Source organism: Vombatus ursinus, unplaced genomic scaffold (genome assembly GCF_900497805.2).
Source record: "Vombatus ursinus unplaced genomic scaffold, bare-nosed wombat genome assembly UNPS02014786.1, whole genome shotgun sequence".
Taxonomy (NCBI): Eukaryota; Metazoa; Chordata; class Mammalia; order Diprotodontia; family Vombatidae; genus Vombatus; species Vombatus ursinus.
In genome coordinates this window covers 2,025,233-2,040,661 of record NW_020954564.1, presented here as the reverse complement: position 1 = coordinate 2,040,661, position 15,429 = coordinate 2,025,233, and the positions used below count along the sequence as shown (strand labels likewise).

General features: G+C 42.9%; 1 protein-coding gene across 3 annotated transcripts in view; it reads left to right on the top strand.

Moving 5' to 3' along the window:
• The window catches only part of LOC114047098 (AT-hook-containing transcription factor-like), a 70,460-nt gene that overhangs the window by 34,674 nt on the left and 20,357 nt on the right, over positions 1 to 15,429 (top strand). For all 3 annotated transcript variants that reach the window (XM_027867824.1, XM_027867826.1, XM_027867827.1), the window contains 7 exons: positions 1,956 to 2,172; positions 6,484 to 6,641; positions 8,928 to 9,095; positions 11,075 to 11,363; positions 13,458 to 13,564; positions 14,113 to 14,342; positions 14,686 to 14,839. In XM_027867824.1, coding sequence (XP_027723625.1) covers positions 1,956 to 2,172; positions 6,484 to 6,641; positions 8,928 to 9,095; positions 11,075 to 11,363; positions 13,458 to 13,564; positions 14,113 to 14,342; positions 14,686 to 14,839 — 1,323 coding nt within the window. The remainder of the gene's footprint in view (positions 1 to 1,955; positions 2,173 to 6,483; positions 6,642 to 8,927; positions 9,096 to 11,074; positions 11,364 to 13,457; positions 13,565 to 14,112; positions 14,343 to 14,685; positions 14,840 to 15,429) is intronic.

The following is a 15,429-nucleotide window of genomic DNA, read 5'->3' as shown; positions in this document are numbered from 1 at the left end:
AGCAGATGGAGGGTAGTCTCAGAGAGGAAGGGACCAACACCTGGGAGAGGTTAACTGGGGGAAAAGCCTCCTCCAGAACATGGAATTCGAACTGGGTCTTGAAAGAAGCCTAGGAGGTTGAGATTGTGTATTCCAAGAATGGGGGACATTCTAGGAAAATGGACAGAGATGGAAGATGGACTGTCCTGTGTGAGGGACAGAAAGTAGGTCTGGTGTTGTTGGGTCACAGAATTCGTCAAAGGGAGTGAAGTATAGGGACTGGAATGGTAGGAAAGAGGTAGATGGGAAGAACTTTAAATTGCAAACAGAGGGTTTTATTTGATACTGGAAGTAATAGGGAGCCATTGGAGTTTATTTGAACATGTGTGGGGGAGGTGGGGTTCCTTTCTAACTCTAAGATTTTATGATGGTTTTTTTTTCTTGTTAGCAATACCCATGGTAAAACAAGAGAAACTGTACCCTTACTGACCTAGAGAACCCTCTAATTAGGAGTGTGCTGGTAAATGTTTAACAACTGGATCTCTGAAAAAAAAGTACACATGACACACTTTTTAAGTTTAATCTGCATTGTTCAAATGAGTTCCCAAACTTATTTGGCCTACCAACCCCCTTTAAAAAATTACTCAGTGCCCCCCCCCCCGAAATCTACTTTCTTTAACCCTTTAACTTTTTTTAAAAAATTTTTGTCATTTCTAAAAAAAAAACCTGCCTCCCTGGATCATTCCCTCACCCCCCAGGGGGTGCTGTCATCCACTTGGGAAACCTCTGCATCAGGCCCTGATAGTGAGCCAGTGGTATTTGGCTCCAGAAAACCCCTGACTGAAACTAGAGATAGTATTAATTGAGCTCATATGAAGGATTCAGAGAAACTACATGGAAAGAGATGTGTCCAATACACACCTTGTAGCCCTGCTGTTGTCTGTCTGAGGTTCTGTGTCAGTGAACATAAAACACCTCTGCTCTTGCAGATTAGCTGGTGAGGATACAGGTAGATTTTTGCTACTTGGGCTGGAACACTTAAAACAGAGAGTTAGGCAGCCCGATGAACAGCCTGGAACCAAAGCCAATGAGGGTCTGCTTTTCTGGTTACATATATGAAAACTTACAAATAGAAGCAGTGGATTCTGATGGGTCCCTGTTGGGAAGGAGTCACTGCGCCCTGGCCTCCCAGCTTCTTGCCAGCCTAGGCCCTCAGAGGCTCTGGGTTTTCTTAGCTTATTTGCTTTCTGACCATTAGATCTCTATTCTTCTGGTGGGCCAATCTTCATGTTTCTATGTCTAGGATTTTTCTCCCCTTGTTAAGTGGAGCCAGTATAGCGTCATGTAAGGAGCACTGAATTTGGGATCATCCTGCTACTTATTTACATTGTGACTTTGGGCCAAGTCATTCTCCTTTCTCTGGGTCTCACTCTCCTCATGTGTAAAATGAGGTCAGACTAAGTTTTCTTCTAAGTATAGATTTTATGATTTATACATTCTAAGAGGCATCTAACCCAAGGTCTCTCTTTCTACAGGGGTGAGTCTACCGTATAGGTTGTTCTTTTTTGTTTTGTTTTGGATTGGGCCTGTGATTTCATCAGCTTCCTCCCTCTACCAATACAAAACCTTCTCTATCACTTACAGTCTTAAGAGGATAGCCTGGGACACTGAGAGGTTAAGATTAAATGACTTGCCCAGGATCCTGTGTCAAAGGTGGGGACTTGAATCCAGGTTTTCCTAAGTTTGAGGCTAGCTTTTTATCCAGTAGTCATGTTATCTCTGACTCTGCAGTAGTCTAGGGAATTTCCTACAATGCATTGGGAAAAAAATCCTGAGCTAGTGCATCTCCTTCCCCTTTCAGAATGTAACAGTCTCCTCTCTCTTTCTGTCTCTCTCTGTGTCTCTGTTTCTGTCTTTGTCTCTGTCTCTCTTTCTGATTTCATTCTTCTACATAACCATAATTTGACCTGTTTCAGGGAAGTGGAAGGAGAGATATTTCGGCTAGGAATGCGCCTCGAGGAGCTGATGGATGAGATAGATGACTTAAGACCTGACCAGCTGTCTCTGAGGACCCCTCCAGAAGAAAAGTCCCGCGGCAGCTCAGCAGCTTCACCTGTATCAGACCTGCCAACTCTGTCTCCTGCTCTATCAGCTCACGCCCCTATGCCTGCTGTCTGCACCCCCTACCCTGAGGTAACTCTTTTCTCCATTACAGGAGGAAGGCAGTCGTTGAGCCCAGTGGCGAATGAATTACATTAGACTTCTTGTTTCTTTTTTTGTGTGCTAGATCTTCATGAGAATCTGTTTGAGTCTGACTCAGTGTTTACTGTTAAGTCATGCTTGGGTTCTCTTGGACTAGCCAAGGGGGGAATGCAATAGAATGAAAAAGACATTTACCAAGCACTTCTCATGGAGCCAGATTTCAGAGGGCCTTGAATGCTGATCAAAGAATCTGAAAGCAATTAGGAGGTTCTGAAGATTTTTAATAAGAGGAATGATATGTCCAAGTATGTGCCTAAGGAAATTTATTCTGGCAGCAGTCTGAAGGATAGACTAGAAGGGAAAGAGATCAGAGGAGGGAAGACAATTTAGAAAGCTGTTACAGTTGTCCTAGTGAACTAGTGGACTAATAATGAGGGCCTAGCTGGGGGTGGTGGCAATGGGGAGAGAGAGACAGGGACAGAGAGACAGACAGAGACAGATAGACAGAGACATAGACAGGGATGGAGAGAGAGGCAGAGAGAGAGAGAGAAAGAGGGGTGGGGAGGGAGGGTTAATGAAGCAAGGAGTGAGAAGTAAAGCTAAGACAGACTTTGTAGTCCTGACATTTTACAGGCAAATATGTTTTCTAAAGATTTAGTTGGATTGCTCAGTATTATTTGAGGCTCCAACCCAACAGTGTCATTTCTTCCGGGAAACCGTTGCAAGGTGGTATTTTACCTTCTTTTGTTCAGTCATTTAAGCCATGTCCAACTCTTCATGATCCCATTTGGGGTTTTCTTGGCAAAGATACTGGAGTGGTGTGTCATTTCATTCTCCAGCTCATTTTGCGTATGAGGAAACTGAGGCAAAAGGGATTAAGTGACTTGCCTAGGGTCACACAACTAAGTGTCTGAGATATTTGAACTCATGAAGAGGATTCTTTCTGGCTCCAGGCCTGGTGCTCTATCTACTGTGCTGCCTACATTTTACCTTGTAGGGTACTGAAAATCAAAAGCATGCATCTATGGGTGTTGATCTTGCAAGATCTGCTGAGTCCTGGGTGCTGCTGGTGGGGGTTAGGGTGATGGTGCTAACTAGTCCCTGCCCTCAGGGAAATTATACATTATGCTCTTCCTCCCATACCACACTCCATCTCCCATCTCTGTCCCTTTGCCCTGATTGTCCCCATGCCTGGAATAATCTCTTTCCTCATTTCTGGCTCTTAGGTTCTCTGGCTTCCTTCAAGGCTCAGCTCAAATCCTGCTTTCTGCAGAGGCCTTTCTCCCATTGCTGTTACCTTCCTCTATGAGATTCCCTTCCTCTGCTCTGTGCGTATCTTTCTTTATTCACTTAATTATTCACTTGGTTCCTTCCCGATTAGAATGTGAACTTCATGAAGGCATGGACTATTTCTGCTAGTGGAGAGAGCACTGGCCCTGAAGTCAGGAAGACTTGAGTTCAAATTTGGCCTCAGATACTTACTAGCTGTGTGATCCTGGGCAAGCCATTTAACCCTGTTAGCTTCAGTTTCCTCATCTGTAAAATGAACTGGAGAAGGAAATGGCAAACCACTCCAATATCTTTGCCAAGAAAACCCCAAGTAGGGTCATCAATAGTCAGACACAACTGAAACAGCTGAACAACAACAATGCTTAGCGCTGTGCCTGGCACTGTTTAATGCTTGTTGACTAATTGTGAGGGGGTAGAGCACTGGGGTTAAGGTCAGTGGGCTAAAATTCCAGTTTCAGTATTTGCTAGTTTGGTGACCCTGAGCAAGTCACTTAATGTCTCTTAGCTTTAGTTTTCTCATCTATAAAATGAAAACACTATTCGTATTTCCTACTTTGTACAGCTATTTTATGGAAAGCCCTTTGTACACTCTGAAGGGCTGTGGAAAATTAAGTTATTGTTAAAAGACAGAGACATGGATAAGTATGTAATATGTAGTATCTTGCAATAGGTGCCAGTGGGTTTCAAAACCATAGACTAAGGTCTGATGGGAGGAAGGGAAGGGAAGAGAATTAGCATTATATTGTGCCTACTATGGGCCAGGTACTGTGCTATCTCATTTGATTCTTATAACAACCCTGCAACGCTAAGTGTTCCCCACTTTATGGTTAAAGAACTGAGGCAAACAGAAGTTAAGTGACTTGCTTAGGGTCGTACTGCTAGATTCAGACTCAGATATCTGAGTCCAGATTTGAACTCAGGTCTTCCTGACTCTGGGTTCAGTGGGGAAGGTCATTTTGCACAGGGGAGGAACGGAGATGACTTTCTGGGGGAGGCTGCATTTGATCAGAGCTTTAGTGGACAAAGACGAGAAGGAAGTATATTTCAGGCACAGGGAGCAGAATGGGCAAAGACAAAGAGGGGTGAAAGTGTATCTCTTACTATGCTTTTGTGCTCTTCTTGTGCTTATCTGTCACACCATCCCATGGATAGGAGAGAGAGAGATGGCTCAACAATGACCCAGATAGGTAGAGTTGGTGCCAGTTCAATTACTGTACCCAAAGACTCGCCATCTTTTTTCATATAACTGTGTTCATAGGTTGTATGGTATCATTGATAGAGAGCCAGTCTTGGGGGTAGGAAGACCTGTGTTCAAGTCTTGTTTCTTCCACATGCTGATCATGTGACCCTAAGCAAGCCACTTTCCTCTCTATGCCCCAAACAACTTTCCAAGACTATGCATTGTAGATTAGTTGCTGATTTTCATTGATAGGAGTTTCCTTACACCTATTCACTCAAAGGTTCAAATGAGGAATAAAAACCAGCTGACATTTACCTAACATATTAAGGTTGGCATAGTACTTTGCATATATTCTTTTATTTGAGCCTCACAACGAACTTGAAGAGTAGATACAAATAGGTATTATCCCCATTTTACAGATGAGGAAACTGAGGTTAAGTGACTTGTTTGTAGTCCTGCAACAAGGGTCAGAGTTAGGATTTGAACCCAGGTCTTTCTTATTCAGTACCTACACCATATCCACTGTGTCATGCTGCCTCTCAGAATTCATTTTTAAAAATAGCATTTTATTTTTTCCAATTACATGTAAAGATAATTTTTAACATTCATTTAAAAAATTCTTGAATTCCAAATTTTTCTCCCTCCCTCTTTTTCTTACCCCCTCCCTAAAATGGCTAGCAATTTGATATAGGGTATATATGTACAATCATGTAAAACATATTTCCATATTAGTCATGTTGTAAAAGAAGAAACAGACCAAAAGGAGAAAACCATGAAAAAAATAAAGTAAAAATGGTATGCTTTGATCTGCATTAAGACTCTATCAGTTCTTTCTCTGGATGTGGATAATATACCTCTTAGAGTTCTTAAAGGCTTGATGTCAACTTGGAAGGAGGTCTCTAGTGGAGTATTCTAGGGACATGCCCTTTGTCCCATGATGTTTAACATTTAAAAAAATGTATGGCTTCAGAAAATAATAGCTGGCATTTACATAGCATTTTAAAGCACTTTACAAGTATTATCACATTTTATCTTCACACTAACCCTGGAAGGTAGGTGCTATTATTAGCCCCATTTTACATTTGAGGAAACTGAGGCAGACAAGTTAGGTGACTTGCCTAGGATCAGATAAGTATCTGAGGTCAGATTTGAATTCAAGTCTTCCTGACTCCAAGACCAGTGGTCTACCCACTGCACCATGTAGCTACATAGGTAGCTAGCCCACCCAGTTTTGTGTCACCTTCAGATCTGAAAAGCCAACACAATGGGTGATAGAATCATGATCCCAAAAGATCTCAAAAGGCTAGAGCAATAGATCAAATCTAAGAAGATGAAATTCACTAAGGATAAATGTGAAGTCCTATAAATCAATTTCAGAAGTACTAGATAAGGGAGCCATGGGTCCTCCCCACCTTTTAAAAAAAGAATATGTCTTCTTTAGCTTGTTGTTGCTGTTTCAGTTATGTCTGACTCTTCATGGCCTCATTTGGGATTTTCTTGGCAAAGATACTAGAGTGGTTTTCCATTTCCTTCTCCAGCTCACTTTACAGATGAGGAAACTGAGGCAAACAGGGTTAGGCGACCTGCGCAGGGTCACACAGCTAGGAAGTTATCTGAGGTCACATTTGAACTCAGGTCTTCCTGACTCCAGGTCTGGTGGTCTATCCACTGTGCCACTTAGCTGCCCATTCACAAGATTAGGATAAGTATAACCTAGGTTGCACAAGTGAAGTTTCCTGGTGAGGATGGAAGAGTTATCTCCCTCGGTTGTTTTGTCCAAAGCTCTGGGGCTAATTGGACTCTCTCTGACTCCTTACCTCTCTTTCCTACAGACCCCAGCTCTCCAGAACGGCCACACTTTTCTGTCTGGAGAGCATACAGAAGTGAGCTCTGCCAGCAGCGAGGTAGAAAATGAGAGCCCCGTATTGCCCCAGCCACTTCAGTACAAGCAGCTCCAAATGGAGCAGGATTTCCAGAGCCTTATGGCCCGGTAAGTGTCAAGGGGACGGTCAGAGGGTCCCATCCACTTATGGGAACTCCCCAGCCCTCCTGGCTCTATCCAATCCCCATCCCCAGACCTTCCAACCCACTTTGTGTCCAAACAAGGTGGGGAATCCACAGAAAGACCTGGGAAACTGTTAGGAAAAACTCATCAAAACCTTGAATATACTTAATACTTGATAATACTTAGTTACGGAGAAGTTCAGTTTGGTGGAATGGTATATGCTGAGGTGGTAAACCCAGCTCCATACTGAAAATATTCTTTTTTTTTTGTTTTGGGCTAGACAATGGGGTTAGGTGTCTTGCCCAGGGTCATACAGCTAGTAGGTGTCAAGTATCTGAGGCCGGATTTGAAAAAAGAAAAAGAAAGGGAAGAATAGGCAGGTCAACAAAACTAACCAACACATTAACATCTAACAGTTCATATGATGTTCTACACCCATAGTCCCCCACTTCTGCAAATGAGGGAAAGAGATGCATTTTCTTATCTTTTCTTCAGGGACAAGCTTTGTTATTATAATTACCCAGTAAGGAATGTTTTTTTAAGATCCAAAGCAGCATCTTCTTTTGGATGCATGGGATGTGGTAGAAGGCATCTTTTGACTTTTTGGATTGGAAGGAGGTGGGGGAGGAGGACCGGAGAAAGCTTAAGTTTGGAGAAGTCCTTTTGGGAACTCCACTGGCCTGGCCTATAGCCTCATGTGCTCCATTTTCCTCACAAATAAAAATGGGATGATTTTCTATATAGTAGTGGCACAGTGGATGGAGTGCCAGGCCTGAAGTCAGGAAGACTCATCTTCCTGAGTTCAAATCTGGCCTCAGACACTTACTAGTTGTGTGACCCTGGGCAAGTAACTTAACCCTGTTTGCCTCTGTTTCTCATCTGTAAAATGAGCTGGAGAAGGAAATGGCAAACCACTACAGTATCTTTGCCAAGAAAACCCCAAATGGGGTCATGAAGAGTCAGACGTGACTGAAAAATGATTGAAAGCTTTGCAATAGAGTACCATGGCACAGACTATACGGTACTGCTGGAGTTTCATCATTTGCTCTGCAAAGGAAGGTACAGTGCATTAGTCATTATGACTAAGGAAAGACTACTCACTGGGGTCAGATAACCTGGGTTCACATCTCACCTCTGGTGATGGATTCAGAGTGCAGACTGAGACATATTTTTTGGACATAGCCAGTGTAGGAATTTGTTTTGTTCTACTATACATACATGTCTACAACAGCTTTATTTTTCTTTGCTTCCCTCCCCCACCCCCAACTGGAGGGAGAAGGTAGGAGGGAAAGTAGATTTTTGCTAATTGACAAAAATAATTAAACAACTTAAAAATGTATTTATACAGGTTCAACAGGAAAAAATCAATTCTGTCTTTGACACTTCTTATCTTGTGAACTGAGACAAATCACCTAGCCTCCCTAGGCCTCCGTTTTCTCTTCTGTAAAATGAGGGGATTGGATTAGATGGTTTCTGAGGTCCTTTCTAACTCAAGATCTGTGAGCTTGAGAGCCTGCGAGGAAGATGTGCATAGTGGGGAGAGCTGCTGAAGGGAACTAGGGGATCTTTGCCAAAGGATGCTCGGTGTGCTGCTTGGTTTGCTCTGATGGCTTTGGGGAAGCCAAGATTGAGTCCATCAATGCTTTCTGGGATCCATGCAGAGGGGATTTGATGTAGATAACCAAGAGGAGATGTTCTTCACTTCCACAAAATATGAGGACTAGAGTGAATATGCTTAAGCCACAATTGTAGGGATTAAAGTGAAATATTGGGATGAATTGGGTCAGGAAGTGCTGTGCTAAGAGTTGGGGAAGCAAAGAAAGACAAAAATGGTCCCTGTCCCACAGGCACTTACCTCCAGAATCTGTTATAAGTGTTATAGAGTCTTCTCTGAGAATTTTTGAAAGTTAGGATGGAGTCTCATCTGTCTGGGGTGGGTTAATATAATGCTATGTGAAGGCAGGGGGGTGGACTATATGACCTCTCAGAGTCCCTTCTAGCTTTTATAAAAGTTGCTCTGAGACAGTCATGATTTGGTCATTTAGGGATTCATCCATAAGAGGATCCACTAAGACCTCTTAGAAGAAGCATCTCATTCATAGCTTGGAGACTGGATTTAGGATGTGTCTCATCGGTCAGTCCCCAGAAATTTAGTGCACCATCTTGAGTACTAGTGCTTGGTCATGTCTGCAATGTTTCCCAGCCAAGAGCACTTCAAGACAGCAGATGGTAGTACTCAAAGTCACACCTCTTCTGTTGGGTCCATTATAGATGCCACAGTATCAAGTTGTTCCCTGATGCTGTCAAGTTGGAAGAAGACCAAGAAGAGAAGAATTCCACCCAGGAAGTTGATGGGCCAATTGCTGGGAATCCCAATGCTTTTGAATCCAGTTCAAGGAGGACAGAACAGGAGAAAGGGAAGCACCCGAACCATCTTGAGTAAGTCACTTGCTCCTTGACTATTCAATCTTTACTAGATTCAGGCATCTCAGTGATGAAGGAGGTTAAGTTTGTCCCTAATCCAATTCAGAAAACATTTATTAAGCACTGACTATGTGCAAAGGATATAGTTTGGATCCATAGACAAAAACAAAGCAGTCTGTGCCCTTGAAAACCTTAAATTATAAGTAGGGGGTAAGGAGGAGAGGGAAATATAACATGTACTCAGATTAATAAGTACAATGTAGTTTGAGGAGAGAGGGATCAGGGAAGGCTTCATGAAGGAGGTGGCACGTGAGCTAAGATGTGAAGGAAGAATATGAAGAAGTGAAAGGTAATGCTTCCCCTGCCCCACTTTTCTGTTGTTTGTAATACTAAAAAAAAAAACCCATGACTCTTCCTTTTGAGAGAGATTTCCTTTTCTTCACAAGAAAAATTTCAGCACCTTGTCCTTCCTGAGGATCCGTCCAATAATGAGATGTCGTAATATCTCCCTTTTGTACATTGCTTTTTAAAATATTTTTTCTTTTAAATTTACTATATCTTTTTGTTTTGACATCACCTTCATTTTCAACTATATCCCTCTTTTTCATGTACCTAGTGAGCCAATCCTTGTAACTAAGAATTAAAAAAAAGAAAGATTAAAAAGTAGTTCAGCAAACCAATGCCTCAATTATGTCTGACAGAATATGCAATATCCCACACGCACAGTGTCCCACCTCTGCAAAGAGGGGAGGGAGGTGCATTTTCTCAATTTTTTTTCTCTTCTGCAGGGCCACAGCTTTATATTTTCCAAAGGCAACTAGGTGGTTTAGTGCATAAAGAACTAGATTTGGAGTCGGGAAGATGTGAGTGCAAATCCTGCCACTTACTAGCTATATAACCCTGAACAAGTCATTTAACCTCTATGTGCTTCAGTTTCCTCACATGCAAAATTGAGATGGTAGCACATTCTTCACAAGGTTGTCATGAGATCAAATGTAAAATGATATGCAAATCTTAAAGAGCTATATAAAGGCTCTTATGTGTTCCCTATATAAATGTAATATTTATATTATATAATGATATTTTTATTATTATTACCCTTATTATGAGGTAGTTAGGGCTGGGGTTATTGGATAAAGGGGCAAACAGCTCTGAGTGTGGGGTAGTGGGGATAGCTATTAAGTGGCAGAGCTGTGACTCAAACCCAGGTCTCCTCATTCTTGACCTGCCTCTCCACTCTGTTGTGAGATGCTTGCCCTGCCAATGGAGCAGGTTCAGTTTCTTTTCTTTTCTTTTCTTTCTTTTTTTTTTGGTGAGGCAATTGGGGTTAAGTGACTTTCCCAGAGTCATACAGCTATTGAGTGTTATGTATCTGAGCCAGATTTGAACTCAAATCCTCCTGACTCCAGGGCCAATGCTTTATTCACTGTACCACCTAGCTGTCCCTACAGGCTCAGTTTCAACATTGATTGACATCCTGATTCCTTCACCACTTAAATGAATCTGTGATTTCCCTCCACAGGGGCAGGGTACCCCATAATTAGCCCCTTGTATTTCCATAAATACTAAATAGAAAGTTTACCCAACACAACAAGAGGCCTTTGCGCTGCCTCTTTGAATAATTTCATGGCACCAGGGAAACACTTCAGGGCTACATTGGCCTCTTATCCCTCATGAGACCTCTGTGTCCCTCCTCTTCCGGCCATATGTTTCCTTAAGGCTCTATCTTATTCTTTGCTCATGAGCTCCATGGTAGCCCTGATATACATGTGAGCCCAGGGATTTTTTTCCTAAAGACCATGATCCTTACCAGGAACTTCTCAGTTGGAGCCTTTTTTGGGGCACTTTTCTTCATCTATGATCCTAGATCCACGAGAGGGGCTCCCCTTCCCCGCCCCCCAGATGTGGAGTGAGCACAAGGGAAGACAAATGGAGTAGGGCCTGAGGAGCCCCAGGAAGGATGAGGCTGATGCATGTTTTTCATTTCTTGTCAGGGAGTGTGTGGAGCAGACCCAATCGACCCAGCCCCTAGATCTCCAGTCATCGCCAGGGAATGGTGGGCACCACTTGGATGGGCTTCCTCAGGGTCCTGTGGCTCAGCCGCCCCCACCTGCCCCCCAGCTCACCCCACCAGTCTCAGAACAAAAGCAGCAACCCTCTCACCAGAGCAGCATCGCCAGTCTGGCTGGCAGTGGGGCATCGGGCTCTTTGCCCCTTCAGAAGGCTTTCCATTTGGCCAGCACCCCCCAGCTGGCGAGAAACTTCGACGTGAGCCAGTACAAGGTAACGACTGTGTTTGGGGGATGTATAATCCAGGCGTGCCTTCTGGGGAAAAGGCTTCCGTTTATGGCCTGGGAGGCAATCAATGCAAGTTGTTTTCTGAAGTTGTCTGCCAAACAGTGAGGCAGGGAAGATAGTGAGAGCAATGGAAGGAGCCCTGGGTTTGAATCCAGACTCTGATTCTTAGAAGCTGGGTGACAAGTCCTTCACCTCTCTGATCCTCAGCCCCTCATTTGTAAAACAGGAATGATAATAATGATAATCACATTAATAGCAATTCATAATTCTGTAGAGCTTTAAGGTTTACCAAGGGACCTTTCTTCACAACTTTGTGTGATATATATGCAGCACATGTATTGCTGTGACATGGTCATTTAGGCTTGGTGACCCTTGTCCTTTCTTGAGTTCAACATTCACCTCTTGGTGCCCCAGAAACCTCTCTAAGAATACAATAAACTGCTGAGCAGTTTGATTTACATTGGTAAAAAGGGAGTTTCTGCCCATTCCTCATACCAATAAAATCACAAAATAAAATCTGGCCCAACACACACACACGCACACACGCACACACACACACACACACACACACACACACACACACACCCTCTTCAGAAATGGGAACCAGCTATAGGGATGGGAGAGTTGATGTGACAGGTAGAAATGGTATGGTTTCATGACATGTAAATTTAGAAAGGAGTTTGACCCCCTCATTCTAATGATGATGACAGTGATGATAATGAAGACCATGTGCTTACATGGCCAGAAAGGCCAATGAAATACTGAGCAGCATCAGGAAGAGGACTAAAAATGAGGCGTGAAATATGTTCCCTTTCTTTTTAAAATAATTTTTATTTTATTAAATATTTCCCAATTACATGTAAAAACATTTTCAACAAACATTTTTCAAAATTTTGAGTTACAAATTCTCTCCCTCCATACTATACCGCCTTGAGAAGGCAAGCAATTTTATTTTGATTAAATATGTGAGGACTTGCAAAACATATTTCCATATTAGCCATGTTGCAAAAGAAAATACAAACAAAATAAAACAAAAATAATTTTTTACAAGTATGCTTCAGTCTTCATTCAGAGTTCATCATTTCTCTCTCTGGAGATAGCATTTTTCATCATGGGCCTTTGGAATTGTTTTAGATCATTATCTTGATCAAAGTAGCTAAATCTTTCACAGTTGATTATCCTTGTAATATTGCTGTTACTGTGTACAATGTTCTTCTGATTCTGCTCACTTCCTTCTGCATCAGTTCATATAAATCTTTCCAAGTTTTCCTGAAACCATCCTGCTCTTCATTTCTTATAGTACAGCAATATTCCATCATGATCATATACCACAACTTGTTCAGCCATTCCCCAACTGATGGGCATCTCCTAGATTTCCAGTTCTTTGCCACCACAAAAGAGCTGCTATATTTTTGTACGAATAGGTCTTTTTCCCTTTTCTTTAGTCTCTTTGGGATATGAACCTGGTAGTGATATCCCTGGGTCAAAGGGTGTGCACAATTTTATAGCTCTTTGGGAGTAGTTCTAAATTGTTCTCCAGAATGGTTGGACCAGTTCACAACTCCACCAACAGTGCACTAGTGTCTAAATTTTTTCACATCCCTTCCATTTGTCATTTTCCTTTTCTGTCTTATGAGCCAATCTGATAGGTATGAATTGGTATCTCAAAGTTGTTATGATTTGCCTTTATCTAATAGTAATTTAGAACATTTTTTTTCATGAGACTATTGATACCTTTGATTTCTTCTTCTGAAAACTGTCCGTTCATATCCCTTGACCATTTATCAACTGGGAATGGCTTATATTTTTATAAATTTGGCTCAGTTCTGTATATTTGAGAAATGACGTCTTTACCAGAGAAACTTGCTGCAAAATTTTGCCCCATTTCCCGTTTCCCCACAATTGGAGCCAAGTAAACTCAGAAGTCTGTCCAAACTTTGAGGTTCTGTGAGTATCAGTTGAGGGGTCTGGTCTGTGAAAGCAAGCAAGGAAGTGTTCAGGCTGGAATTCCTGACCAACTTCTTCAGGGCAGGGTTAAGAATATGATTAGTGTTAAGGGGGACCATTGTTACTTTTCAGGATCACCGGATAGTGTCCCCAGAAACTGACAGTGGCTTTGTGGGATCTGAAACCAGCAGGATTTCTCCATTAACCCAGACTCCAGAGCACCAACTTTCCCATACCAGGTATAGCAATTCACACTTCTGGCTCCGTTACCATGGTTCCTGTCTCTTTGGGATGGCCTCTGATCTAAGGAATGCTCAGGGCTGTGTGTGTTGGGGAGGTAGGTTGGTTAGAGGGATGGTGGTAGAGTGTGTAAATAATTGCCATGGGATAATTGTTTAGGACAGAACACAGAAGAGTAAATTGGGTGCAGTGGAAGGAGGAAAGACAGTGGGTATAAGAAAGAAGACCCTGGTGGTGTGGTAGAAATAGGGCTAGATTTAGTTGAGAACTCAGGTTTGATTCTCAGCTCTACCACATGAGAGCTGTGTGTCCTTGGTAAATCACAGCATCTGACTGGCTGGCCCTTGAAGTATATTCATTTGCAAAATGAGGGAGTTGTATGAGATGATCTCTAAGGTCCCGTTCCAGCTCTAAATCTTATGAACATGTGAACCAGATATCTTTGCTTGAGAGTATGTAGGCTAAAAGCACATGGACATGAGCTATCATAATGCATTCTCAGCACAAAGCAAGAGTGGGCCTACTGACATTTTTCTTCATGTCACAGTGTGTCTTTTGGTACCAGTGACCCGAGGAGATTACCCCAATCATCTACAGCATGTCTACCCCAAGCTCCATCCTCCCACCATCCAGGAAGGGACAAGCCTGTTATCAGAGTATCCTCTGGGCTCAGCACATCAGGGGCCCAGGCCCAGAGGTCGGACCCAATGCCTATCACTCCCCCAAAGAAGTGGACAAAAAGCTTCCACCACAAAATGGGACCAGGTACAAAAATGGGTGAGTGGACATGGCATGTAAGAAATTTTTGGGTGACAGTTTAGCTTCATAGCACTGCCCAATTACAAGGTCCTGAGGCAGGGGTGGGGGTAGGGAGGAGAGAATTAATATATTCCCTGTAGCCCACGTCCTTGGAGGCTGGGCCATTGCTGGGCTCCCTCTGGTAATTAGTTCAAGAGGATCTGATGGAGCATGTCCCAATCTGTGTCCTTTCCCCAAAACAGTGACCTCAAATCTACAGGCATGCAGATTTTTTGACTCTCAGATTAGTAACTTGCCCGAGACTAATTTGCAACCTTACCCAATTCCTTTCTTGTCTCTCCTGGTATCTGTTCCTTATCAGCTCACTTGGACGGTGAGGGCCATGATAGGGCCCGTGAACAGCATTCCCACGGCAGAGAAGATGACCAGTCTCCTGCTGCCACCCCTTCTGATGAAACTCCTCAAGAGGCAGCACAGCACCCACTCAGCAACCTCATCTCCCGGGAAGTGAGAGAGTGAGTCCTGCTCGACCATTTAAGTGATAAAGTTGTAGAGCAGGCAAGGTGACTAAAGGTCATCTAGTCCAGGATGCCCATTTTATAGATAGGGAAACTGAGGCCCAGAGAACTAAAGTGACCTTGCCCAGGGTCACACAAGGAAGTGAGTAGAAGATTTCAGGAGTCCCAGTTCAATGGTTTTTAAAGTTAGGCATCACTGCCTTGAATTCATGCTTCTTATTTTTCAGGAGAAGTGGTTCAGGGTGTGCAGCTTTCCAGATACTGAGATTCCCTGTTACTACCCTTATCCTAGAGGGAATGCCTTGGCTGGAAAAGAAAACGTTGTTTGACTGCCTTTTTCTCCCAATCGTACTATGTGAGAATCTCTGCTGTGTTCTTAGCCAAATACTGTCTTTCTGCTGAGAAATCTCAGATAAGCAGTAGTTTTAAATGTGTTCTGTTGGTTTCCATTTTATCTGCTTTTGGCGAGTGGCATACATTTCTCTGGGCTGTTGGGATGTAGCTATCAGGATAGACAAACATGTTCCTCCATGAACCACCTGTTGATCCTTCTATTCTTGAGACCCTCTTATTAGATCATAGATCAC